Below are 27,574 nucleotides of genomic sequence, written 5' to 3'. Positions count from 1 at the left end.
ATAGATTAACTAAAGTCTGGTAATTGTATATATCTTTGAAATAAATATTATACTCTTTCAAAGGCGCGATATTACATTATATTAGATTAAAGTTTTATTTAGCTTAATAAATCTTCATCAAAAGATTTATTATCATATATATATGAAGTTTCTGATATATCTGATCTATCATCTTCATTTAGTAAAGAGATATTATCAAATACTTCATCCCATAAAATATCACGTAAAGATTTATTTTCATAAAGTTTATATAGGTCAAGATATTTAGAATATTTTTGTACAAAGTCCCTCCAATTTAAACAATTTGAAAATGGTAATACATCAAATGGTGTTAGATCTATTAATTGATCTTGTGTCTCACCATATTTATTATTTAAATCATTAAATATTTCAGGATTAGTCCATGTATAAATTGCAATCTCAAGCCAGATTGTATAAATACATGGTATTCCTTTTTTTTTAGCATCATAATATTTTTTAGTATAAAATTTGTCACAGATACAGTGAGTTGGTACGTCGTTATCGGTGCAAAATTTAGCGCCAAATTTCAATGCCCATATAAATAGATCTATACTTTGAAAGTTCGGTATAATTTTATTCTTAAAACCAGATACTTGGAAAATAAGACTATTTAATACATTTTGCCGCATTATACTTATAATATTTGAAACATCTGGTGCAATTTGATATATTAAATCTATATTGTTATCTATTAATTGGGATTTGGATCGTTCGAGACATAAATCTAGTTCCTTAAAATAAGCTAAATATACTGCATTAAGTATATTTTCTAAAATAAAAAGTTGGCTGTCTTTTTCATTATTTGTCATTTTATTAAGTGCAGAAAATAATAGAGAATCATTTGATTGATTATTAGTATTACACATATCCAATATATCATTAATATTATCTTCAACATCAATTGAATCTTTTCTTTGTCTCTTCTTATGAATATTTATTACACTTTCCCATTTATAATTTATTCTATTAATTGCAATATATCTTGAATAACAACTAGCATCTGCTGGTAAAGGAGCTGAAGGAAAGAAGTTGTATGGGTAAACTTTAATTAGTGAATTTGAGTTTGACCAAGCTTGTTCAATATCGTCAATAACAATTAATGTACGATGATCATATGGAAAAAGAGTACTCAAAGATTTGCTATTACAATCTTTAAAACCATTATTTCTATAGAATAATCTTTTAGGATGAAAAAAACGGAATTCAGGATCAATAATTCTTAAAGCAGAATATGCATGTAACTCAGTACCCATTGTATACATATATAATTCAAATTTATCCTTTAGTCGCCTTAACATATTTAGAACTCCAGGTCTAAGCTTATAAAAACCCTGACTCCAATTATCTATTCCATTATTTGAATTTGAATAAGGAATACAAAATATCAAATTTTCAATTAATTGTCTATATTTTTCAGCTTCTAATCCAAAAATATTGTCCTCTTCATCTATATAGTGAGGTAAACAAGTCCAATTTTCAGGTAAAAATCCTTTATCTATTGAATTAGAAAATGTAACAATAGAACCAGAATATTTTGATATTGTCTCATAATTCACATTATTCTTTAAAATATCTTTAAGTGGAATTGTTATTAATTTATCAGATCCAATATTTGGTAATGTTGATGTAGCATGGATTAATGTATTATCTAAATCCAAGACAAGATTTAAATTCTTTCGTTTTAATAATAATTCATGGATATAATTTTTCTCTACTTCAGTTATATATGACCTACTAAATGTGAAATCAGTTGCATTTGACAAAAATCCAGCATTAACAACAGGTTTATCACTATTTTCAGTATATTTTTCTAGTGTTAAACCACACTCAACGCATATATTACTCAAGAATGTACAATGATCACATATATACTTACCAAATAAATATTTTCCTATATTTATAGTTATACTGATATTTCTTTTAATATTAGATATTTCATCAAAAATTTCCAATTGATCTACCATACATTCATTTATAATTTCACTATTCACAAGATTTATAACAAGACACTTTTTAGGCAAGTAACATTCAGAAATTTTCCCATGACATTGAGATTTTATACTTTTAATTAAATCTCCATCAGAATTTCTCATTTCTAAGATTGTATCATTAGGTTTCACTTTGTCATTTTCTACCTTTAACCATTCAATACTAAATGGATAACTAGTTTGTCTAAGACCTAATATTTGTAAATAATAGTCTAACATTACTATTCATATCAAAATAAATCCAATGAAAACTTTAAGTATGGTCTCCAAAACTTTTAGGAAATTGGTTATTGCTGCTTTTTAGCTTGCAGCAGATAAATTAAATAGTTCTTGATAACAAGACGCGCTAATAAAAGGTATCGAGATCTTCTAATTAAATTAATATAAGATTTTACTTACTAAAATGGAAAAAGTTTAAACTTAAAACAACTAATATTTTAAAATATTAAACACATTATTAGGATATGGAGCTACATGCTAAGATATTACCCTAATATATGTAAATTTACATTATGTAGAAGTTATTGCTATTGATCTATAAAATAACAATAAAAAAAAAAAAAAAAAATTGGTATTAGCTTTTAGTCAATAATACTAAAGTTTGCTGAGTTACTATTCCCCTCATATTGTTCATTGCTATTAGATGCTAGTCCATTTAAGCGTGCATAGAGATGAGGAAGGACACCTTGATAATTGTTTGTATTAGAAGACAGTTGAGATGTTGAAAAGTTAATAGAATCAATTTGCTGAATAGATTGAATTTGTATTGAAGATATGTCTGTTAGCCTGTTTGTAAGTCTATTTATTGATTCTATTTGATTATCAGTAATTATGGATGTAAATGTAGTGTTTCTAGGTCTATCTTGTGATGAAATATCTTGTACAATCTCAGAATGTGGATTTTGAGAGTCTGTTACATAACTATTTACAGGGGTTATAATTGAATCATTTAAATTTACATTATGATTGGAAACTTCATTATAATTTTCATTTCTATTGATTTGTTCAGGATTAGTACCTGTATTAGGATCTGGTATATTTGGGGGATCAACAGGAAGTTCTTTTATACCATTATTAGGAGAGCAAGGCTCTTCTGAAAGTCTTAGATTCACCACAGTTCTACCAACTTGAAGTGATAAATTGCGATTATTTTCAATAGTTTGAGCCTTTCGTATAGATACTAATGTTCCAAATTTTGAACCATGATCTTCTAGTATAAAATTCTCATTTGTATATCTTATAGTTGCATGATAACGTGAAATACTAACATCTGAAATACGTACATCTGATTCATGACCTCGTCCTAATTTCAAATCTTTTTTTTCAGCCATACTGATAACGTGTACTCCACGATGAGCATTACCGTAAAGATTTTCCAACACAATAAAAGGAGGTTTTGTATAAGGTACTTTGACAATATTCACCCTAGATCCTTTAATGGATGCAGAAGAAGGTAATGGACTTTTACATAATTCACATTGAAGCTGTCTAAAAAAGAATGTATCTCTAGAGTTATTTTCATTAGCTAAATTTAATCTACCATTTATCCAATGGCGTAGACATTCTAAATGAACGAATTTTATTGATCCTCTACATTGGCAAGGGCATAATAGAGGATCATCCTCTTGTTCACCTTCTGTCAAACATATTCTACATTGCATTGTTAAAGATTCTTCTCCATTAGGTTCTATAATACTTGCTTCAGTTTCATCCAAACGTAATTCTGGAATTTGTTCTCCAGTTCTAACTAATTGCTTAACTCTTAATTTAAATCTCCCTAGTTTAACCAAGTCATTTTGTTGTAAAGTATAACATTTACTAGGTAAATCACGTACAATTAACCAAACTTTTTTTGGAACTAATTGTCTTTCACCATTACTATTAGTTCCTAGACTTCTATCAGCAGGAAATGCAATATATTTACCATCTCCAGAAATCTTTATAGACAACAAATAATCTCCTTGTAATGGTAACTCATCATCATCTCCAACAATTATACAATCAGTATTATGCCTGAATATTTTGCTATTTCTACTTACTAAAAATCTCCTATTATTAATATGATGAGCTTCATAATCAAATAATTCATGAGAATCTCTTGACCAAGTTGTAGTCTCGACAATTAGGCCAATATTTGTAGGAGATAAGCTTGTAATATTCTCCATGCTATTTCCGGAAGAAGATGATGTTGTCAGAGTACCACCAATCATTATATTGTTTATATCTTGTTGTGAAATATTCATTTATAAGCCTTAAAAATAAATGAACTCGGCAAATTCCCTCTAATATACAGTCAATTAAGCATTAAGTAGTCAATTCTCTAAAGCACAATAAAGGCCACAAGTACCCTATATATCTTTACCCAATATTTTAATAACTGATTCTATTAAGACTAAAATAATAACCTCTTGATACTGTGCTATTTTTTAAATTCTCTCTCTCCTTGAGATTATGGAGGGGAAAAAGTAGGAAAATTACAATCCGTCTGTTTGTGTGTTAAAAAATATAAATGGCGGGCTTATTTTAAGGCGAGCAGAGTATAAATTGATATTAGGCTTGTTGCATACATAAATAAAATCACTAACATGGAAATTAGGATAACTATCAAAATAATCTAAGTATTAAAGTTAGCTATAATATTACTAGTAAAATCTACCTCTTTCTATTTAATGGACCTTCTCACCTTAATCTGATACTATTGCTAATGGTCTAATTTCATAGAAATCTCCTTCCCTCATCTTTCTAAACAAAAAAAGATTATTCTCATCTAATACAAAAAAAGGCATAAATATTAATCTGGTAGTATATATATACTTTCCTTTTACTGTTTACTAATTCAATAGTAATACAAGCTAATTATAAAAAAGGACCACAAAGTAGCTCCTCATTTTCATTGGAGAAATCACACCCAATTCGTAATAATAATCAACCCAAATATTATCATACACTCTTAATATATAATTATAAAGATAAAGATAACTCCTTGTGAAATATTGAAATCATTTATCTTAATGTAATAATATTTCCCCAAGAAAGGTACTTAATTTATAAGGGTATGCAAATCTAATATCTGTCTCTACTTTTTACCGCTATTAAAACCGCCAAACCTTATTATTAGCTATTTAGGTTTCTTAAAATAGAAGTTTACATCTATAAGTTTGTTTAATATATTAAAATAATAATAAGGAGATAATGCCTCAAGTATTTACATCATATGCGGAGGCATTTTTAACTATATCTCCATTCTACTTTGCTTATTTTGGAGTTGCTATGTGCCTTATATTATCAGGTTTAGGAGCTGGTTGGGGTATTTTTACTACTGGTTCTTCTCTTGTAGGTGCATCTGTAAAATCACCAAGAATACGTTCTAAGAATTTAATTTCAATAATTTTTTGTGAAGCTACAGCTATTTATGGAGTTATAGCAACCTTTCTCTTAGCTGCAAGAGTTAGATCCTTACCAGATGTAGAGATTCCCCCTGAACCAACAGGTTGGATAGCTGAATCTATTCAAGCTTCTTGGATTATACTAACATCAGGTCTGACTATTGGTTTATCGAATTTATTTTCTGGAGTTAGTGTTGGAATTACAGGTAGTTCTGCAGCTCTTTGTGATGCTCAGAAGGCTGAACTATTCCCGAAAATGTTAGTTGTTGAAATATTTGCAAGTGCCTTAAGTCTTTTTGGAATGATTGTTGGGTTTTATCAACTTTCTTTGGCTCATTTCCCTTCTACTAGTTAGAATTAGTTTAATATTTAATTTAGACATTATAATTATTAATCTTATTTAATTACCAGACATTGTACATTATAGAGTCACAATAATATTTGAAGTAAATAAATATATAGAGAAAAAAAAAAGTTATCATCTATTAAACTAGGAAATAAAATCTTTAAAATTTAGGTGTATACTAATACTCCTTCATAATTGGAGGCATTTTCTCCTCAAATTTCGTTGGGATATCTGTATCTAGCATGATACAGACAATAAAAATAGCTACTAAAGTAAAAAAAGCCATAACAACCATTGCAGCTATATTAAATGGAGTAATAGTAAGACCTTTCAGCGGAGTTAAAGTAGTTTCCTCTATTTCCTGACTATTACATATAGCAGCTAAACAAGCTATAAGTAAAGAAAAAAATTTTATAAAACCTCTCATTTTAAGTTTGATATTCCACCTTGACAGATATTCAGCAAATTATAAGTAAAATAAATAAACCCACTTTAGTACTGATAAAGGAGCTATTATCGCGCTCTAATTTATTGAGCGGCTTACACGATATCCTGTTATATTCCAATATTAGGACTACTGTGAAAATAATCTAAGTGGGTTTTGAGTAGTAGAAAGATATGATATTTTAAAATCTCAAAATTATGTATACTAAAGTATTTAAACTAATATTTATAAGGTAATTTGATATTTGGGAAGTCTAAGATGACTTTTTTCACGGAATAATAATCATTACAAGCATATGCAATTGCTAAAGCTTGTATTGGCATAGACAAAGTTAGGAATATATTAAAAAAAGGTTTTAGAACAATTTTGAAAAATTGTTTTGATATGTCTATAGATCCAGAAATTAATTGAAAATAGTCTTTATCACTTTGATCAAAGATCTTAATACCCTGAATAATTGGAGAATTTAATTCATGATCATCTTGTGGGAAGTCTTCATATAGGTAGAACTGATTTTCTTCTACATTAAATAGATGGAATTGACACTTTATACAAATAATCAAATTTGTAAATTCACTTGAATATGGAAGTTGATCCTGAGTAAGTGAGAAATCTCTAAGCCATAATGATGAAAGATAATGACTATATTGAGATATAGAGAAGTGAATCCATTCTTTAAGGTTAATTTTGAGAATTTGTGACATAATAATAAGATCACTCCATTCTAATAAAGTTAACTTTTTAAAAATATGTTTAGCTATAATCTGATCAATACTAGTACATAAACCAAGTAAATTTGGAGAATTAATATTTGTATTATGTATAGTATAAATCTCTGAATATTCCATCAAATTTTCTATTAATTGAAAACTAGAGTAATCCTGTTCTGAAAGTGGAGTATTTATATTTGGTACTGGTGATTTAAATATAGTAAAAATAAAATTAATTAATTGACAACACAAATGATAATATTTTGAAACTTGACTGGATAAATCTAATTCAAACATATTTTCAATTATATATAAAGTATATTTCCTTCTTACTATCCATGGACCAACAAAAGATTGTATAAGAGTTAGATAGAGTGATGCTGATTCATAGTCTTTTATTTGAATACATTTTAAATACATATCTATTGGATTAGATTGAATAAGAGGAAATATGACAGATGGAGCAATTAATGAATTCGCTCTTCGAATACATAAAATAATAATATTAGACCACATACTTGATATATAATTTTTGGGGAAAAATTCTGTACAAAAAAAGAGTTTCCTAAATATATTAATAAGTTTTTCTAGCTTGTTAGTATACCAGGAAGTCCTTAAACATATATCAAAAATATATTTTAATAAATTTTGCTCATCTGTTAAGTTTACTGTAGGGCCATATATAAGAACAAAATCTAGGAATTCTTGTTTATTAAAAGATTCTATATATGATTTATAATTTAATTCGATGACTTTATCTATAACATTTTCAAGTATAATATAATAATCTTTAACTGAACCCACTAATAAAATACGAATAATTCTTTCAAAAATACCTTTTATAAGGGAAGTAATAAATTCATTTGGATAATTATATGAATATCTAATTATTGGGACTAGAAATCTTGTAATGTAATTTTCAGCTAATTCTCCATTATTCAAAAATATTTCTTGAATTAATGTTGGTATGTAAGAATTAAATACACATACTATCTGATGTGAGTTTAAATTATCTGGACTAGAATAATTGACAATAGAGAATGTAGATCCTAGAGCAGGTATCATATTTAAAGTATAAACAAAATCTAAGCTCATTTGAAATGAGCATACTTGTATTGGATAAAATTTATATTTTAATACTGTCCCATTATCTACAGTATTTTGTTCAGAACTATTATTGAATGATGTTGGCATCATAAATATTTGTTGAGAACATGTTTGATACCAAATAATACCTTCCATTATAAGATCTATAGAGTCCCAAATTGGTGGGATTGGTTCACTAGTACCAAACTTATTGTCATTTCCTTGATATGCAATTTTTATTTGTTCAATTATATGTTGATTATGAAATAAATCCCAAATTTCTATATTATGACTATCCTCTTGTTGGTTCTGAGATAAACCATTAAAGCTAGGATTTACTGACTTAGTATAATCAATTGTATAATCTAAATCTTTAATTTCAACAATCTCACTTTGGTTTAATTGAAAATAAGGATAGTCTTCATTATCATATTCATTGTTTTCATTTTGTTTCACAATATTTTGGTTAAGTTTATTTTTAATTTTGTCTTTACTATAATCAATTTTACTAAATTCCTCTTTATTTAATATGTGTTTAATATATTTATTATGAATAGAGTTTGTGTTAAAAGATATAAAACCAAAATTAATCACATCATTTAGAGCAGATTCCATTGAGAAATTTGTTTGTAAATTATCAATTACGTGATTTAAACATTCGATATTAAATTTAGCTTTCTTGTTTAACAATAATTCTATTTTATTATGATAAACTGTAATTTTGTAGAGATTACTATCCTCATGTAAAACTAAAAAAATCGTCTCGAACTGATTTTCAGAAATTAGTGTAATCTGTTTAGGATGTTCAATCCATATTTCAGATAAATCAATCATCCAATATAGATGAATAGGAGGTGAGGAAGAGTCTACTTTATCATCTTGGTAAGAAGTTAAAATGAAGTCTTGTGTATATACAAAAAAGCTTTCAATATTACTTCCATTATTTTGAACTACAATAAGTGGTGTACAAGAACAAAAAGGAATAATTCCAATTATATTTCTAATATTCAAAGAATTTCTAACATCAAAAAAGACTATACTTGTTTGTATATTAATAGTATCTAATACTTGATTATCTTGTTTTCTTAGGCTTTCCTTGATTATTTCAATATATCTTTCATATAACCTATATGTTTCATCCAAAGAAATATTACAAGAATTGTCAGAGTTAGCAATAACATTGTAAAAGGTTTCCAATAATAAGTCAGATCTAACACATAAAAATATTACCCATTCATTTAACCAACCCATAGGTAAATTTGGTTTTGTAAGTAATAGCTCATGGCTAATATCGGCAAATAATCTCCATCTTGAATCACTTAAATCATATATTGCAATCCCTCTATATCCAGATAATGCAATAAAATTTCCACTCTTATTTAAAGATGCTTGGGAAAATGGCCAATTATGACATGTGTAAATAGATGGAGGAAGAGGAATCTTCTGAATTGTCAATTCAATAATAAATGAATCACAATAGTTAATTTGATTACCTGATTCCATAGTCCTAGAACATGGTTGTAATACTCCCAAATTATCTATTCCCAAAAGTACAGCATTTTCACAACTTTGTTGCTGAAAGTTAAATACCTCATCTAAGTTGGCTAAAGACCCTGTGTAGTTTATCATTCTATAAAAAGGAATCTCTAATAATTGTAGCTGGAAATTAGAATTTTCTTCATCATAGTTAGTATCATTAACATAATTGTCCATATTCAAAGAGGACATATCTTTTTTTAACTGAATTAATAGGGACAAATCACTAGATATTATAGCACTGAACTGCACTGTACATAGCTGAAAATCCTCTGATTTTTTCTTATCTATTATATAAGGTTTACAAACTATCTTACCCGTAAGGATATTCAAAAATAATACACCATGAGATTCAGTGCAAATCATGAAGAAGTCACAGTTCCTTGAACAAGAAATCCATGGATTATATAGTGTGGTAGTATTTGAAAATAAAGAAGATAGCCTTAAACTGAATATGCATTGAACCAAATTGTACCTATATGATTTACATTCTGCTTCTATATTATCTTTATTCTTTATGTTTGATTTTGTTACTGTTCTTCTTGATATTGAATATATCTCTATAAAGTAGTCTTTAAGTGAATGATTTTTATTACACCCTTCAATTACATCTCCTAAACTAGATGAAGAAAAATTTGTAATAGTATCATCACAATCCGTTATAATCGCTATTCTATTATATTTTCCACAAAACTCAAAGTTTACAACACTTTTGTATTTCAATATAAATCCAATAGGAGATAATATTATCGAGTTTTTGACATTTTTATTTTGTAATCCTATTCCAAAAAGTAAAGGTCGATCCCAAGTAAATATAAGTAAAGATTTCCATGGATTTAAAATAATACCAAGGAAATTAAATAAAGGATCAAATCTCAAATTCTCAATATTACAAGAGCATGAAATATCTGTATTCCCATTATAAAAAGATCTCATATTTATCATATTTAATAACTGTATAAGTCCAAATATATCTGCAGTGTTAATATTACCATCAAGTGATAACAATTCATAAACTATATCTTGTATACTAAGATCGAAAGGTTTGATATAATCATAGCTATTCTGAGAAAAATAAGTTGAAATAGTATATGAACCTTCACCTGTTTTTTTATCCTCTGTACACAATGATCCACATAATTTTAAGTGATCTGATAAAGAATCAGATACTGTTAAAGGAGCATAAATTGGAATGACCACTGATTCCATTGTTCCACTAATATCAAACAAATTATTTAATGCAGGAAGTAAAACTAAATTTTCATGAGAATTGTAGCTAGCAATTAAATTTGTAAGATAAACTGTATTGAGTACTAATGCTTCATTTTTACAATGTATATCCATAGTCCATATAATTGGAAAATCTTTAGATGTTATGAAAAGTTTATTCTCACCATTATTTGATATTATAATAAATTGACCATATAAAATAGGAGTTTTTACCATAAAATTTAACCTAATATAAGCATGAGACGTACCAAAATTTGAATTAAATTCAGTTTCTATATTAGTATCATCTACTTCAGCTTTAATATTTTCTATAGCTGTTCCATACTCACAAATTAACTGAAATGTAATTAGATCTTCACGTATATTATCAGCTATATCCTCTAAGGCTACTGCTTCTGGAAGGTTAAATATCCCATCCTCAATTTCCTCTGCAATATAAAGGAATGGCTCACTGCTACTCTTGTACAAAAGTACTTCATTTGTCTGATTTAGGCAAGTGTTAATACTAATTGGAGATTCTCTATAGAATTCATATACAAATATAAAACTATTGTCCGTTGACTTGATAAAAATATATTTGCTATCAGAAGTCCAGTATGCAATATCACTATGAAATCGGCATGTATAACTATCACCTCCATCAATCTTTGTTTCAGAATTCCTTAATGTAGAACGACACAGTAGAACTCGATATCGACGATTACTGACAATAACTACATCTAATGTAGTTACAAGAGCTAAGTAGTTCTCACAAGGACTTATAGAGCATGTTAGTATCTTATTATTCACGAAGTTATTATACGTCCTCGTACTGCAGCAATCTGTACCAAGGAACATCGGAAAAAGACTGGATCAAGATCTCAATGAGTACTCAAATATATCATAGCAACTATCTAAAGGTTATCTGAAAGATTTTATTAAATAACTTCATAATAACCCTCCTATAGTTAATGCTAAAGATATCAGTTATCTATTCTGAAATCTAATACAATATACTTTAACCCACATATGGTGCCAATATTGCGGCAAGTATTGCTCTTTTTTAGATTTATTGACTTAAACTATAAAATTACTAATTAAACTTAAATCCTTCTTAATATTCTTTAATAGTACCTTCTGTAATGGTGCAGATAGATACCTAATGCTTTGTATACAACTTTGATATACTAGTGTATTCGTAGGATATAAATTACGTATATATGAAGGTATAGAGTTATTTATATTAATACACTGAAGTGTCTTATTGCCAAGTCCTAAACAAGGTGGGATTGTATTATCTAGGGCTTTTTCAAGTTGCCTAAAGAGTGTCCTTTGCTTTTTCTCGATAAACTGCATAGAGTAAAATGAGCTGTTCTGTCCGATAGCAATAACAACTACACGGTTTTCAACTCTAACTTGTTTCATATTCACAATACTTGTACTAATTTTACTTATTGATTTAGGTTTTAGAGTCTCTCTTTCAATAATTTGAGTTGCATTAAAATCAGGTTCAAAGACATATATATTGTTTCTATTATCTGCAACTAGTATTGCCATATCTTTAGCATTAATAATGGGCTGTGCAGCTGTACAAGTAAATTTCCATAGTGGATGTGATCTAGCTAGCTTTACCATTGTTTGGGATCCTCTACCAGAATCCGTCCTTAGCATTCCAAGATGAATTCCCCTTCTAATATCACCAACAAAAAATAAGGATTTGAAGTGAGAGACACATGTTATTCCTAAAGGAGTATCCATAAAAGTTCCACGTATAAAAGAATTATCATCTTCCTTAAATTCATGTATAAATAATCTATAGCCAAATGTATGGATCATATAACTAACAAGAGATGATGGACTCCTTAGTCCCATGTTAGTTTGTAGAATTGGATAAGCAGCTAAAGCAGGTATAGCAGGTGCTACAGGAGCAGTTGTAGCTGGTAAGTCAATTAGATCAACACATGTAACAGGTCCACGATATACCTTTGAAAAACAAGGATTAATAACAACTATATTAGTTTGATATAAAGCCTGAGATAAACGAGATGGCCAATAACTTGATAAGCCTGGCCATTTATTTGAATTGAATGGTTGTTTAGAATCAATCATTATAAGATTATTTTTTTCTTCATGTGTAGAGTAATTACCCTCCCTATTTAACAGAATATGTTTTACTCTAAATAACAAAAGACGCCCTTCAGCTTCATAATATTGAGTTGGATTTGTCCCAGTTCCAACTATTAAAACATCTACTCCTTGGGAATCATGTCCAAATTTGATATCAAGACCAACTTCCCAAGGCCCAAAGCTAAATCTAGCAAGAGGTTTTGCATAGTGTATTGTCTGATTTGTTTGAAATTGTATAACTGGAGGAAATAATTCATCTAGAGAGTATATCAGTAACTCATGACGAAGTATTCCTGATTTATAACTTGGATGATACTGTTTTAAACTTTTTTTATTTGAACTAGTTGAATTTGAAAATTCGTACATTTCTGCTTCCTTAACTGCTTGTGTAACTAATTTTGGTAATATTTCACCTATTTCTATCCCAGGAGGTAATGAATCATTGAAGGAGCTACAATGAAAGTCAACACTTGGGATCCCAAGATCTGGAATGCTTGTCAAAGATTTCTCGAAACACTTTTCAGGATTTCTAATTAGTTCTTGGTTATATAATATTGTTTGTGCTTCTTTTCCCCCAGCTTCAAGACAGCGTAAATATCTATAAAAAGCCATTTGTTGAATATGAAAGCCATTGAGATGATGTTTTGCTATATCTGGTATTCCAACTATAAGAGCTACAAGTTTATATTTCTCGCTAAATGCTATTTTTTGAGGAATGACCTCAGGTAAACAAACTCTTCTTAATAGCCAGTTATCATATGAAATGGCTATTGGTGGAAATATATCCACTTTATATGTAAAAGGAGATTGAGATATTTGAAACTTAATTTGGTGATCATACTGAGTTGTTAACAATATAGACATCTTTGACCAGGGTGATTGTATTACTGAAATACAATTCGTCTTTTTCTCAGATTCAAATCTAACAATACTGAATTTACTTCTACTTTCTATTATCCATAGAGCGTTACATGTCATTTCATTACTTGCCAGATTGTTAGGTGAGTTTATCTGTGAATTATCTGTATCTTTAGCATCAGTAACAGAAGACGGAGGAACATAAATCCAACTTGAGCAAGTTCCTTTAAAATATTTAGTAATATGACCGCATTTATAAACTGACAATGGGGGTTCTTTAGAAAAAGTATCTTCCATACTACTAGAAGAAGTAAATCCACTTAAGGGGAAAAGTGGGTAGAAATTAGTAATACTAGGGAATATCCCAGGAAGATTTGGTTGAGGGATTAATATCCAATTTATATTAGTGTCTAGCATAACATCACGCAGTGATTTATATTTCTTTCTACCCATTTTGTTGAAAGATTTATATGTCAGTAGTGGACGTTTATTTACTGTTATTATAAGAAGCATTTCACCATAATTATTTAGGCTAATCATCTCAGCTGTTACCAAATGAGGTGCCTCATTAAATCCTTTACCAAATATATCCGTTTTATTGGTTAAACCATTTTGATCAGAGTCACCTGTTTGACTTTTCACTTGATAACATTTCTCTACAGTCTCTTGGATAGAAAAGCTACTTGCTGACATGTCTTCTGAGTACTCTGCTTTAAAAGTGAATTCTGGTTCTATAATAGGTGATATAATGCAAGTTATTGGACGACCTAAGTCAAATTCACATTCAAGTAGACGCGAAATTGTATTTTCTAAAATATAAGAATAAGGAGTTGCAACATTTCTTAATAATGCAGGTACTGCAGAGATGAATGGTGAAAAAAAAACAATTCTTTGATGATTTTCAAGATCAATCATTATAAGAGCACCATTTCTCCAGACTTGACTATATACTATCAAGATAATTATAGAACTTTTATTGTCTAAATGGTGTTTTAAATATTTATCTATATCACCAGATTTTCTTACATCTTCTAAATATTTGTCATTATCTGAAACTGTATTTATCTTCTCATTGAATTCAAAGTTTCCTTGTGTATCTGAATCCTCATTTGAATCAAGAGCAACGGATAAATGTCGAAACCAGAAAGTTGGATTGTCAGGAATATCCTCATTTCCAAATAGAGAATGACCCTGTGATCTTTGAAAAATTAAAGAACTAGATGTAGTATAAAATTGAAGTAACTGCTGATAAAGGAGATCAAGGGATAAATGAACAAGAACAAAATTACTGTGCATTGCTATAACTTGACCTTTTACTATACTAGAATTTAGTGAATATATATTTTCATTAAAATCACTTTTGTTCTCTATTTTGATAAGAGCTAGTTTAGAATTTTCCAAAAGGAGTATAATAAAAGATTTAATAATGAGACATTTGGCAACCATCGGAGCATCTAATTCATTCTGTAAAATTGTATTCATAAAGTCTAATTCTATACATCTTTGGGACATATCAGATGACAAGACATAAAGACTTGAGGAGGTAACTTGGACAATATATATTCCATTATTTGGTAAACAAATAGATCCCATAGCAACTGTACTACAATCTCCATCAAATCCGTATAAACCAGTCGAGGGATCTAATTGGGTTATATCTCCAACAATAGGAGAGTCTTGTTGAGCTGTTTCATCTTTTATATTGCAAGCATTATAGTCATTATTTCCTGATTTTTTCATAGATTGCTCAATTATCTCTAATGAAAATATATATGTTTTACCAATAGCTTCTAAAGAATCTGTTGTGAAAACTATAAATTTCGATTTGTTATAAATATCATTTATAGACCAGTGGTGAAGAATTTCACCTAAAGAAAATTCTGTGATGCTATAAAGAGGTATTTCTTTCTTATGAAAAGTTATCTGACCAATTGGATAATTTCCACCAGTACTGAGAATACATTGAGTCTCTAAACTTCTTGTTTTTGCTATTGAATCATTAGAATTATTCAATTCAAGGGTACAAAAATCACGTAAACGGTTTGGACCTAAATCCATATAATCTCTAATATAAAATTTTATTGATGAAACATCTGATACCAAATCTTCAGAATTAATATTTCTACTTTCTTCTAAATATAATTTTTCAATCATTTCAAAATCCAAATCATCTCCTGAAAATGAAATCTTTGATCTTATTCTCTTTGATTTAGTATGCTTATTTTGATTCATTTTACATGAACTAACAATGCGATCATAGTTTATGGTAAGTGAGTTTCTTAAACATTTATCGAAATTAATGTTACATAAAAAGTCTTTATTGGAATCTGTGTGATTATTTTCTGTATCTAAGTCTACTTTACTGAACAAGTTACTCTGTATCTCATTTCTACAGCTTATTATACCTTTCATTTCAATATCTAAAAAAGATACACCAGAACTTGATGATACATCTCCCACAGCTAATATAGTACCTCTATCAGTAGACTTTTCACAAGATAACCAAAATGCAGATTGTATTGGGAAAATAGGAATAGATATTGCCAAGCAAAATGAATCCATCATAGAGTAATCACTAATACGAGTTCTTTTTTGCAGACTTTCTAGCTTCAGATTTAATCCTATAGAACTTTGGCATATATAAGAATCTTCTTCAGTTCTCTTAGAATAACTCCCAAATTGATGGGTCCAATCCCAATATTGCTCTATTTTAAACCAATTTATAAAATTAAAACCATGAGATTCTTCATGAGCTAAGTGTAAAATTAACCCCAAAACATAAGGTTCAACTTTATTAAATAATAAAATACCATAGTATTTACTTGTACAAATGAAAGTTACAGCAGATATAAGTTCTAAATCAACCATTAAATCACTATTCTGTATAAAAAGTGGTTTAAGTGGGGAAATAAAAGGTTTCACAGGTTCTGAACATGTTTCTGTAGATGAATTATTATTTCCAATAATTTGTGGTCTGAATGTCAATTCATTCTGTACACATATATCAATTTCCAATTTCTTAGTTGGGATTTCATTGTAGTCATTATTTATTGTAACCAAAGTAAATGGATTATGTAAAATAGATTTTATTATGATGCAACTCTTAGAGGCAATTATCAAACCTCCAGATATAGGTATATTTGGTAGTTTTCCAGTATTAATAGGAAATAACTTATAACAGTCCATTGGAAGTAATTCAATCTTTTCTATAACATAAAAATTCATTATCTCTATATTCAAAGAAATAAAAATTAGGTTAACACTATTTGAATGAGATTGCACAGCTCCATTACTAATAGGTCCTATCCTTGCTAGTATACCTATTCTTGGATGTGCAAATACCTCACATTTATCAGCAATAAAACATGTATCAACTATAGTATCTACAAGTAAATCAGTATTACAAGTAATCCCCCAGCAATTAACTATATTAAGTATTTCCTTTTTTTCAGAATTTTTAAATTCATAACTTAATTTCTTAGTTACAAACAAAATATATTTAGGTAATGTTATCATTATCATTATCATACCAATATCACTATCTTTACTTGTATTTAGAGATTCCATTTTAACCAAATCATCCATATCTATCATACCTTTACTCATTACATTAGCCTCACTTGTTTCATTAAGTAAATTATTAACTGATATAATAAATCTATTAACGATTTTCAGACAATTGTAGTTTTCATCGTATTTGTATACACTTAAATTCCAATTAGAAAATAATAATGCAATAAAGTCAACAGAATCATCCATTCCCTTTATTATGCAGCAGCTTACTGGACTTATTATGAGATCCGATGATGTAGTAAATCTAAATGAATTCTCTGAAATTTCATACAGTTCAATTTTTTCATTCTTAATTAATATTAGTTCTGGAAAGCCTCCTGAATCTTTATATCTTTTCCTTACAAAATATCCATACAAAGAAAATTCAGCCCGTTCACTTGTACAATATGTATTCACAATTGCTGACATAATTGAATGGAATTTATACTTCTATTCTTCCCAACTTGACATAAGGCAGAATACCCTTTAAATTCTGTCTTACCGCTATTTAGCTACAAAATTGGGATACTTGAACTTCTTATAAGTTGGTATAAGATCCATACACTTTGCAAATAAAATCTCAAAAATATAGTTCTTATATATCTGGATAATTCTCATAAATAGTAGGAAGTGTTAGATATTGGTGGTACTATATATATACCTCAAGGTGTAATAAGTAAATAGAGATAAGATTCCTAACATCTATAAAAAAAAGACGAATATATTTGAGAATTATTGGGTATTAGTATATACATTAATTTAAATGGTATCGAACTAGGCTTGTCTTCAATGTTAAGTAAAAAGTCTTAATACTAACAATATGGCACCGAGACCTCTCCCACTCTAGACAATTATTTAAGTAGTATAGTGCAAATAACAAATAAACAATTTAATTTCTTAGGAAAGAATTACTAAGTAGTTTCAAAAAGCTATAAATCAAGTTATATTCACAGTTTATACTTTAAAAAGTGATCTTAAATTGTCAGGGCTTACTAGAAAAAGTATTATAATGAAATTCTTTAATAATAGGATTTTATATTTGATCCTGCAACCTTATCTTAATCTATAAAAATTAGTTTTTTCTGTAAAGAATAGATCTGTTTTAAGTGAATATTTTATCTTAACATCTAAATCTCGTATATTCCTAGGGTTTTTTCTGAGTGCAAATATGCCAGATATTACATCTCCTACACTGCATACTAGGTCATCTTCTATATAGAATACACATTGTTTCCAATGCGTATATTTACCAAAAGGTCCAGTAGTAAAGCTTACAGGTTTATGACCTGAACCAAAAATTACATCAAACCATACAATAAATGCATGTACAAAATCCTTTCTTTTAACAGTTAAGTAGAAGGGTGATGCAAATTCTAAGTCATTCTTTGTGCAAGTATATAGGTCTAGATCTAAAATGCAAAAAGAGTTAGTATTTACAGCATTATCATTAACTGTATCTACAATAGGTTCCTCCATAATACAATTTCTAACATATTTGTAATTGAATCCATATACATTATTCCAATAATCCAATTTCTCTTGTTTATATTCAGCATCCTCAATACCTGCAATGAACATCTGAGTTCTATCTGGGAAAATTAGCCCATCTTCTGCTAACCACTTATCACGGCATAATAGAACAGTATCTAACATTGATTCGTATAAAAGTAAATAGCCCATCCATTCCGAAATAATAATATCAACTTTCTCTACAGGTAAAACCGCTTCCTCAGCTTTACATTGAATAAATGTAATTCGATCTTCTAGTTTATTATCTTTAATAATATATTTTGCTACATCAATTATTTCAGAGCATTCAATACCATAAACATGTTTAGCACCAGCTGTAGCTGCAAACATACACAATATACCAGTTCCACTACCAATATCTAAAACAATTTTATTTTCAAAAATATGTCTATTAGTCATTATAGCTTTCTGGTAGGATCCAGTTCTTACAGAATCCTTGAGCATTTCCTCATGTATTCCAAAGTGAGCATAAGAGTTAAAATAGTAATCTGCACTACTTATATTCTCTTGAACTAAGACATTCCACGAATTTTTGAATTTTTCCAATTCTTCTATTGTAGGTTCCATGTTACTCTTAAATAATTTACTTAATTAAATTTCAATTTTTAGTAAATTTTAAAGGGAACTCCTCTAAAATTTTAATTAATAAAAAGTATTATACAAAAACAATGGATGAAATTGGAGTGGAAAGATTAATTTTATTATACCTCAGGGAAGAAGATGTCAGACTTCTCTATTATCTTTATAATTGCAAAACAATTGTCTTATACAAACTTTACCGCCAAATGGTACTTTGATAATTAGCGCCTAATGATTTTATTTTAGAAAATAGTTAATATTAAATATTAATTCCTTACTTCTTCAGTAATAAAAGTAGAAAACTAAATTATATAGCTACTGTCTCTTATACTATTAGATATGCCTGATACTGAAGAGAAGGACTTAGTGGTTACAAATGGATCAGAAAGTAATGATGTTAACATTGATGCACTTAAAGCATATTTCCGCGATGTCTCAAATATATCGAAATTAGAAACTGAACCTAATGTTTATAAAGGTATAACAGTTGAAAATGGAAATAAGGAAGAGAGCAAGAGCATAGTTAATAAGTTGTGCGAGGTGGAATCTTCATCAATATCTGTTGAGACTATGGATCCTAGAGCGAAATTATACTCTGCCAAGGATTGGAGTGACCTGAATTTGTCAGAAAATCTGATAAAAGGAATTTATACTAAAGGTTATAATCGTCCTTCTAAAATACAAGGAGCTGCATTACCCTTTATTTTGGATTCACCAATGAATTTAATTGCTCAAGCTCATAATGGAAGTGGTAAAACTGCAACATTTATATTAGCTATGTTGGCTAAAATAGATACAAGTATTATTCACCCTCAGTGTATCTGTTTATGCCCAACTAGAGAACTTGCTCGTCAAAATATAGATGTTGCTAATGAGCTTGGGATTTATACTGGAATAACAACATGGTTAGTTGTTGCCCGTGGTGATAAATATGATAGAAGTACAGGATCTCAGATAATAATCTGTACCCCTGGGAAAGTATTGGAATTCTTGAAAAAAAGAGTATTTCCAACTGAATATATGAAGATGATGGTTATTGATGAAGCAGATGAGATGATTGACCATCGGAATTCAATGGCTCCCCAAGTAGGACAAATTAGAAAATTCTTTAGACAAAATCTCCAAATACTATTGTTTAGTGCTACTTACCATGAGGAAGTTCGTCAATTTGCAGAAAGAGTAGTCCCTAACGCAAATAAGATTATTGTTAAAAAAGAGGAATTAACACTTAAAACGATTCAACAGTTTTTTGTTATTTGCAATGATGATAGTGATAAATTATCTTTTTTATCAGATTTATATGCTTGTATGGCAATTGGACAATCAATAATTTTTGTAAATACAAGGAAAATTGCATTCTTTATTGCTGAAAATATGAGAAAAGATGGTCATGCAATATCAGTTATATGTGGAACACAGACTAATTCAGGAGAGAAAATGGATCATAAAGTGAGAGATCAAGTTATGGCCTCTTTTAGATCTGGTGAGAGTAAAGTTCTAATTTCAACGGATGTTCTATCTCGTGGTATTGATGTGCCACAAGTTACACTAGTTATTAATTTTGACTTACCTCTTCAAACCAATGATATTGGTAATATAGAAACTAAAAATCAATTTGGAGAATTAAGTGGATATTCTAATATATATAATCAATCTAATCCTATTGAAATGGTTAAAGTAGATAATGAAACATATCTACATCGTATTGGAAGGACAGGTAGATTTGGCTTAAATGGAATCTCAATAAATTTTATCTTACCCAATCAGTTATCATTAATTAAACAGATTGAAACATATTATAACTGTAAAATACAACCTCTTGATAGAGATATTGAGCACCTGGAGAGTATTCTTAAATCTCTTAGGGAATAGATTAAATATTAGATCAGATATTAAGTAGCTTGATATATTAATAATTAAGTTTGCATCATTATAGTATTTCATATATAATTATTATACCCTTAAGATTATTCAACTCATTAATATTAATCTTTAGAAAAGAAATAATAAAGACCCAAATTGACAAAAGGCGATAACGGCAGGATTCGAACCTGCGCACCGAAACGGTATCAGTTTTCGAGACTGACCTCTTAACCACTCGAGCACGTTATCATCACCAGCTAATTCTTCTCTTTATAAATCCAAAGGAGGTATGAAACATTTAAAACCAAAATTAATTTATAAAATAATACAATATCCTTAAATATACTACATATATATTGGTAAATATATTAGATAAAAGTATAATACTATGCAACTAGATAATTTAGATAAAAGTTAACTAAGATTATATACTATTAGACAAGTCACTATTGTCTAATTTCTTTTTTTATTTAAAAGGAAAAAACAAATAAATAATAAAAATTGTAAATACTAGATAGTACTTACTTATTTAACTACCAAAGATATCTTATTAACTTTGAAATATTTCCTTTCATTTTCTAGTTACTTCTTTAAAAGTAATATATCAATTTTATAGTTTATTCCCAGTTCATATACTCATCTTGTAACTCACCAAGGCATTCTCTTGCATTCCTCTTTTCAATACAATATAATCTACCTTCAGAGTCAAATGTCATAAATACAACATCTGTTATCTGAGTAATAGAAACTAATTCCCCAATAATTCCAACACGATCTTCAACTCCTAAACTTGAGCTTCTAAATTGTGCTTTATCTTTTATTACAACATGAGTTGGATATTTTGGACGAAGTATATTTATAAATTCAGTATTATTCATATTTGGGATAGCCTAAATTCTTGTATAAATATGAGGACTTTTTTTCTTGATAAAAATAGGGAAAAGTAAATAGTATGGGTATTATAACTATTCAAGTTGCATATATGCAGCAGGGATAAAATGAGCGCCATGTCTCATTTACTTGCGAGTGATATAATAAGGTGCAAAAGGATGATAGTATTGTCCATATTATTAACTTAATTAAATTATAAAAAAAAAATTAAATATACAGATTCATCTTTTTATAAAGATATATAATCTTTTATATCTATTAATAATCTGTAGAGCTAGAATTTTCCTTTGCAGTACTATCTATATTGTGTGTAAAAGTATCAAGAGATCTAAAAATTTCATAATATTATAAATGGGTCTTTAGAGATTATCATTAACTAATAACTTATTTCTAAACTATATAAAGATATACTCATATAATAATATATAGTAGTCATATTATTAAATATTATAATAATTATACATAAATATCCGAATCATAATATTATAAACACTTTTTAATGTTAAATTTTACTTTGTATATTTATCCAGGATATTATTTATATGGACTTGTTTAATATATATCTAGTTATAAAAGTAAAAAGAACAATATTTTTGGGATACTTCTTATTCAAATAATTATATAAAGGTTAGTATTCTATTCACTTACGTTTGATATATTAATATTTGATGGACTTGCTTTAGATATTAAATTATCTGTATCATTAATCATTCCAAATTTACCAACCAGACTTTTTGATGATATACATAAAGATAAACTATAATCTATTATATCATTTAAATTAAATATAGAACAAGGCTTTAAAAAAACAATAATTAATAGATATATAATAATAGAAAAGATGTTATTTGAAATTAGTCATACCTGTAATAAGCCATCTAGATAAATATCAAATTTTTTTACTGAAGTTTCAGAAAAATTATTTTCAGACTTTTTGATTTCCAAGTGAAGTCTTTTTGGTTCAATTTGTAACCCAGTACCAATACATTTTACAAAACATTCTTTTAATGTCCAAAGATCCATAAATTTTTTTACATCCTTATCTATATATTTCCACTCAGATTTATCAAAGACATTATGAAGATTACTAAAAAGTTTTTCTCTACCTTTAATTTCAATGTCTTTTAAATTAGTACTTGATTCTTTTACTTGATTTATTATACGACTAGGTATACATGATTTCATTATATCTATACCTACAATATATTTAGAAATTGCCACAACAACAACTTCTTCATCATGTGATATATTAAAATTTAAATATGTTCCCATATCTTCTTCTGTATTACTATAGATTAGATGTTTATGATTTGGTATTTTTGACAGTTCTCCCTTAGAAATATCCCATCTTGGTTTTTTGCCATGAGTTCTATATATATTAACTTTCGATGGATCTAATCCAGAGTATTCACTTATACAATACCTAGAAAGCACCCGACTTATTAAACATCTTTTTTTATCAAGTAATAATTTATATCTAAGTATTAATTAAATATTAATGATATTTTTCAAATATTTCAACTTTTTTTGTTCATCAATTCTCTTATGAAATAAAAATATAGTCATATATTTCTTATAATATGGCTATTAGATATTTTAAAAAAGGGACTTACTTTTGGATTTCCAGATATTCGTTCTGTGTTAAAAGTCCATTACTTGTAAAATTGTATTGTATATCATTTATATCTTTAATTTCACTAATTTTACACCAAAAAATACACACAGAAAATTCATTAAGTAATTTTACAAGATCAAGCATATAATATTATATAATATAATTTATAAATACTAAGTATTCTATTATTTTTTTATTCACTTACAAACCCTAGTACAAATTAGCAGAAAAAGAAAAAAAAAAAAAAAACCCGCTAAAATAGGCTTTGCATATATCTTGGCGGTTTTATGGGAAGCTATTATTTCTCATGAAAATCAAAATCTATCCCTTAACTGTTTATATGTAATAATATATATGGGGAAAATATAAGGATAATGCACTATACCATCTCAAAAAAAAATCCTTTAGGCTTATTACCATCTCGTTTTTTACTAAATTCTACAAATAGCATTAATTGGACTGGTTTAGCTGTGTGTATTGGTAAGATTTTAGTATATTATCCTGTTTGGCTATTAATCAACTATACATCTAATAAATGGTATAATGAAAATGGTCCTTTTGTTATAGGGGTGACAGTAGTTTGCAGTTTAATTAATTATACAATTTATATACTAACATCATTTAGTGATCCTGGTTACTTGAAGACATGTCCATCTACATTGCTGAAACCTATTGACAGCCTAATTGATTCATATGATGATGCAATTTCCATTGAACTAAAGAGTTTTGATAACCAAAATTTAGATATTAATACTGCCAATAATAAGGAATTAAATTTTACATTTACATCTTCTTGTGATGATATAGATCTTGATTTAAACCATAACAATTTAATAGATTCAGATTTATTTATAGATTACAAAGAGGCAGAATTAGAAAATTTGGAAAAAGGGATTATTGATATAAATGATAATAATAATAATATGACTGATAAGATTTTTCCAAACTCATTAATATTGTACGATAACACTAGCTTCAATAATAATAATAAGGAACTTATATCACCTATTAGGCTAGATAGGAGTACTGCAGCATTAAGTATAGCAATGGAAAATACTCCTGGTCAACTGATTCAAAAAATTGCAATGAAATCACCAATAAATATAAATAATATGATGAATAATTATCGCTTTGAAGGTCGCAAAACTCCAGAACTTGAAGTGGATAATACATTTCAATTATCGACTGAGGCAACAAGTATACAGAATGATTTTGATATACCACAATCTCCCTATTCTTCTGATGAGGTTGACTTATTACCACGAATTAAAAGTCATAATATAAATTCGACTACTTTCCGGAGTTTAAATGGCTTTTATATATTTAAAAATGGTAGGATGTATCAAAAGGGAGTAAGACTAAGATTTTGTGATTATTGCAGAATGTATCAACCTTTGAGAACTAAACATTGTATTGATTGCGAAAGATGTATAAGAACCCATGATCATCATTGTCCTTGGATCGGTCATTGTATTGGAGAGTACAATAGATGCAAATTTTGGTGGTTATGTTTTTTTCAATTACCTGAATGTATATGGATTTTATATTGCATATATATGACTTTATTTACAGCAAAATTAACCAAAATTAATCTTACTTTATCCGATGTTTCTATACTAATTTTGGTTGCTTCATTAAGTATTTTTATGGGTGCTTTAACTACTTTATTAATTGTATATCATTCTTTTCTTGCTATATATAATCTGACAACATGGGAAAATTTGGCATGGAGCAAGATTTCCTATCTTAGATCATATCCTGAAAATAGTGAATCACCTTTTTCTAAAGGTTTATTATATAATCTTGCTGTTTATTGCATACCTTATTATGTAGATGATCTTCAATTAGGTCAAGATGGCGAAATTTTATGGGAATTATGCAATAAAAAGATTTTAAATTAGTTATAAGTATGTCTGGCAAATGTAATAGATATATTATGAAATAGCTATGAAAAATTATTTTAATAATAATATTAACAAATATTAAAATATAAGATTTAATTTGGGACTATAAACTTTAAAATATTTAACTACCTCAAGCCTATAATTTATATACCTTTATATATTCAATTATTGGATTTTTTTTTTTTTATTATATACTAATAATAATGGAAAAAAAAAATATTATTTCTAAATTATTAAAGAGGTTTTATAGACTATAATATTTGGATATTTAATGATATCTTTGAAAAATATATACTACTCATAAGACACATAATTGAAGTATTTCAAAAGAAAATATCATTTTAATTATGAAGTAACTATAAAACTAGCTAAGTATATTTAGATATATATCTAAATATTAAAGGTATAAATTCCATATGTTTCATTTTATTGTAATCCAGCTGGTTAATTTCAGTTATATATGAAATTATTATTATTACTATATTCATACATCTAAATTTCACCTATATATATCCTCAATGATTTATAAATTAAATTATTGTAAATACTGGAAGTATATTATATATAAATAATAATAAACTAATAATCATCATAAAATCTAAATAATTAAAAGGGTTCTATTCATAATAAATTATAAGTATTAAATAACTAATAATATCTCACTTAAATTAATCTGTCATAGAAAGATATTGGTGATACTTTTTTTCCCACATTTATATGAAACTTAATATTGGAATCTGAGTAATTTTTAAGTTGTAATATTATTCATTTATATGTAACTAATTAAATATTAATATAACAATATATACACTATTTAACCATCTATACTCCAGTATTCCCTATCTTTTCTTCTTGGTTTCTATAAGTAAATAAAATAAGATCCCATTTAAATTATTATTCCATATAAAGCTTACCTTTCTTTGAATCTTTTTATGTTTCTTTTGACTAAGCAAACTATTTACATATATAATATATGTTATTACTAATGTAAAGCATATTGCAAGAAACAATGATATAAAGAAAACTGAAAACATTACATATTGTATCAATTATCATGTATAATCTATAAATACTAGGAATATTAGTGAAATTAGACAGAATCTTCAATATATTTATTGTCATTAGATATAGTTCTTAAAATTTACTTAAGATAAATATGTTAGTACTTTTTTTTTTCAATATATATAGTTTGTGAAATAACTTAAGTACTTGTAATTCAAAACCAGAAGTGAAGAATCTTATATTGAATCATAATGGTCTTTGAATATATTTAATTATATAAAATCCATATATACCTAAAATTTAGTAATATTATATTTCCAAATAAAATTAAAGTTTTGGAAATAATTTACTATATTTTAGAGATATTTCTGTACCTCTATTATACCTATTTTTAGTTACTAGTAACCGATTTCCAAGGATTTCCATTATTTATTATCAGATATTATTGGGTCATCATATTGAAGTATTATTCTAATCTCACTAAAAGTTCATCTCTTCCTAATATTTAAATACGTACCTGGATCCATTTTAATGTAGAGTTTAATATTTTAATATTCACTTTATTAATATTATCAAGTAGTAAATTCTAGAAGTCTATTTTAACTTTAATCTTTTCTTTAAATACTAATATTAAATGTAAATCTTGTAATTATCTATGCCTATCTAACCAAACAATATTACCCAGTTATTCCCACTTCACTGCATCCAACCCCCCCCCCCCNNCCCCTTTTTTTTTTTTCCTATATAACTACAAAATACTAAAGGCGCTTGCAATTATTTAAGGCGGAGCTTTTACCGCCTTTGATTTTTATGCGGTATTATGGAATTTTGTTATGCTGTCCAGGTATAGTAGTAGCTAAAAACAGAAAGGTAAATGGTTACTCCTATTATAGTGTGTGAATATATTTACTGGGAATTTATCTATT

The 27,574-nt window shown here is 27.7% G+C and overlaps 11 protein-coding genes across 11 annotated transcripts; 3 read left to right on the top strand and 8 right to left on the bottom strand.

The window, feature by feature from the left end:
* Window positions 1-98: 98 nt before the first annotated feature.
* cand_009510 (NLI interacting factor-like phosphatase family protein) lies at window positions 99-2,228 on the bottom strand (the record flags this gene model as incomplete). Its single annotated transcript, XM_067211191.1, has 1 exon — window positions 99-2,228. One exon carries the CDS (start codon window positions 2,226-2,228, stop codon window positions 99-101), a length of 2,130 nt encoding a protein of 709 aa, XP_067069212.1.
* Window positions 2,229-2,590: 362 nt separating this feature from the next.
* On the bottom strand, window positions 2,591-4,252 carry cand_009500 (zinc finger C3HC4 FHA domain-containing protein; the record flags this gene model as incomplete). Its single annotated transcript, XM_067211190.1, has 1 exon — window positions 2,591-4,252. One exon carries the CDS (start codon window positions 4,250-4,252, stop codon window positions 2,591-2,593), a length of 1,662 nt encoding a protein of 553 aa, XP_067069211.1.
* Window positions 4,253-5,201: 949 nt separating this feature from the next.
* Window positions 5,202-5,750, top strand: cand_009490 (vacuolar ATP synthase proteolipid subunit protein; the record flags this gene model as incomplete). Its single annotated transcript, XM_067211189.1, has 1 exon — window positions 5,202-5,750. One exon carries the CDS (start codon window positions 5,202-5,204, stop codon window positions 5,748-5,750), a length of 549 nt encoding a protein of 182 aa, XP_067069210.1.
* Window positions 5,751-5,919: 169 nt separating this feature from the next.
* Window positions 5,920-6,168, bottom strand: cand_009480 (uncharacterized protein; the record flags this gene model as incomplete). Its single annotated transcript, XM_067211188.1, has 2 exons — window positions 5,920-6,131; window positions 6,162-6,168. 2 exons carry the CDS (start codon window positions 6,166-6,168, stop codon window positions 5,920-5,922), a joined length of 219 nt encoding a protein of 72 aa, XP_067069209.1.
* Window positions 6,169-6,404: 236 nt separating this feature from the next.
* On the bottom strand, window positions 6,405-11,585 carry cand_009470 (uncharacterized protein; the record flags this gene model as incomplete). The annotated part of the gene is made up of 1 exon (XM_067211187.1): window positions 6,405-11,585. One exon carries the CDS (start codon window positions 11,583-11,585, stop codon window positions 6,405-6,407), a length of 5,181 nt encoding a protein of 1,726 aa, XP_067069208.1.
* A 219-nt stretch (window positions 11,586-11,804) lies between these two features.
* On the bottom strand, window positions 11,805-17,693 carry cand_009460 (uncharacterized protein; the record flags this gene model as incomplete). The annotated part of the gene is made up of 1 exon (XM_067211186.1): window positions 11,805-17,693. One exon carries the CDS (start codon window positions 17,691-17,693, stop codon window positions 11,805-11,807), a length of 5,889 nt encoding a protein of 1,962 aa, XP_067069207.1.
* A 624-nt stretch (window positions 17,694-18,317) lies between these two features.
* cand_009450 (arginine N-methyltransferase 1 protein) lies at window positions 18,318-19,361 on the bottom strand (the record flags this gene model as incomplete). Its single annotated transcript, XM_067211185.1, has 1 exon — window positions 18,318-19,361. One exon carries the CDS (start codon window positions 19,359-19,361, stop codon window positions 18,318-18,320), a length of 1,044 nt encoding a protein of 347 aa, XP_067069206.1.
* A 351-nt stretch (window positions 19,362-19,712) lies between these two features.
* cand_009440 (DEAD DEAH box helicase family protein) lies at window positions 19,713-21,245 on the top strand (the record flags this gene model as incomplete). The annotated part of the gene is made up of 1 exon (XM_067211184.1): window positions 19,713-21,245. The coding sequence occupies one exon, from the start codon at window positions 19,713-19,715 to the stop codon at window positions 21,243-21,245; it is 1,533 nt and encodes a 510-aa protein (XP_067069205.1).
* A 608-nt stretch (window positions 21,246-21,853) lies between these two features.
* On the bottom strand, window positions 21,854-22,114 carry cand_009430 (uncharacterized protein; the record flags this gene model as incomplete). Its single annotated transcript, XM_067211183.1, has 1 exon — window positions 21,854-22,114. One exon carries the CDS (start codon window positions 22,112-22,114, stop codon window positions 21,854-21,856), a length of 261 nt encoding a protein of 86 aa, XP_067069204.1.
* A 271-nt stretch (window positions 22,115-22,385) lies between these two features.
* Window positions 22,386-23,886, bottom strand: cand_009420 (4-phosphopantetheinyl transferase; the record flags this gene model as incomplete). The annotated part of the gene is made up of 5 exons (XM_067211182.1): window positions 22,386-22,455; window positions 22,641-22,690; window positions 22,776-22,925; window positions 22,992-23,604; window positions 23,741-23,886. 5 exons carry the CDS (start codon window positions 23,884-23,886, stop codon window positions 22,386-22,388), a joined length of 1,029 nt encoding a protein of 342 aa, XP_067069203.1.
* A 230-nt stretch (window positions 23,887-24,116) lies between these two features.
* Window positions 24,117-25,643, top strand: cand_009410 (DHHC zinc finger domain-containing protein; the record flags this gene model as incomplete). The annotated part of the gene is made up of 1 exon (XM_067211181.1): window positions 24,117-25,643. The coding sequence occupies one exon, from the start codon at window positions 24,117-24,119 to the stop codon at window positions 25,641-25,643; it is 1,527 nt and encodes a 508-aa protein (XP_067069202.1).
* Window positions 25,644-27,574: the final 1,931 nt, after the last annotated feature.

Source organism: Cryptosporidium andersoni (genome assembly GCF_001865355.1).
Source record: "Cryptosporidium andersoni isolate 30847 chromosome Unknown contig_36, whole genome shotgun sequence".
Classification (NCBI taxonomy): Eukaryota; Apicomplexa; class Conoidasida; order Eucoccidiorida; family Cryptosporidiidae; genus Cryptosporidium; species Cryptosporidium andersoni.
This window is presented reverse-complemented; position numbering and strand designations above follow the sequence as displayed.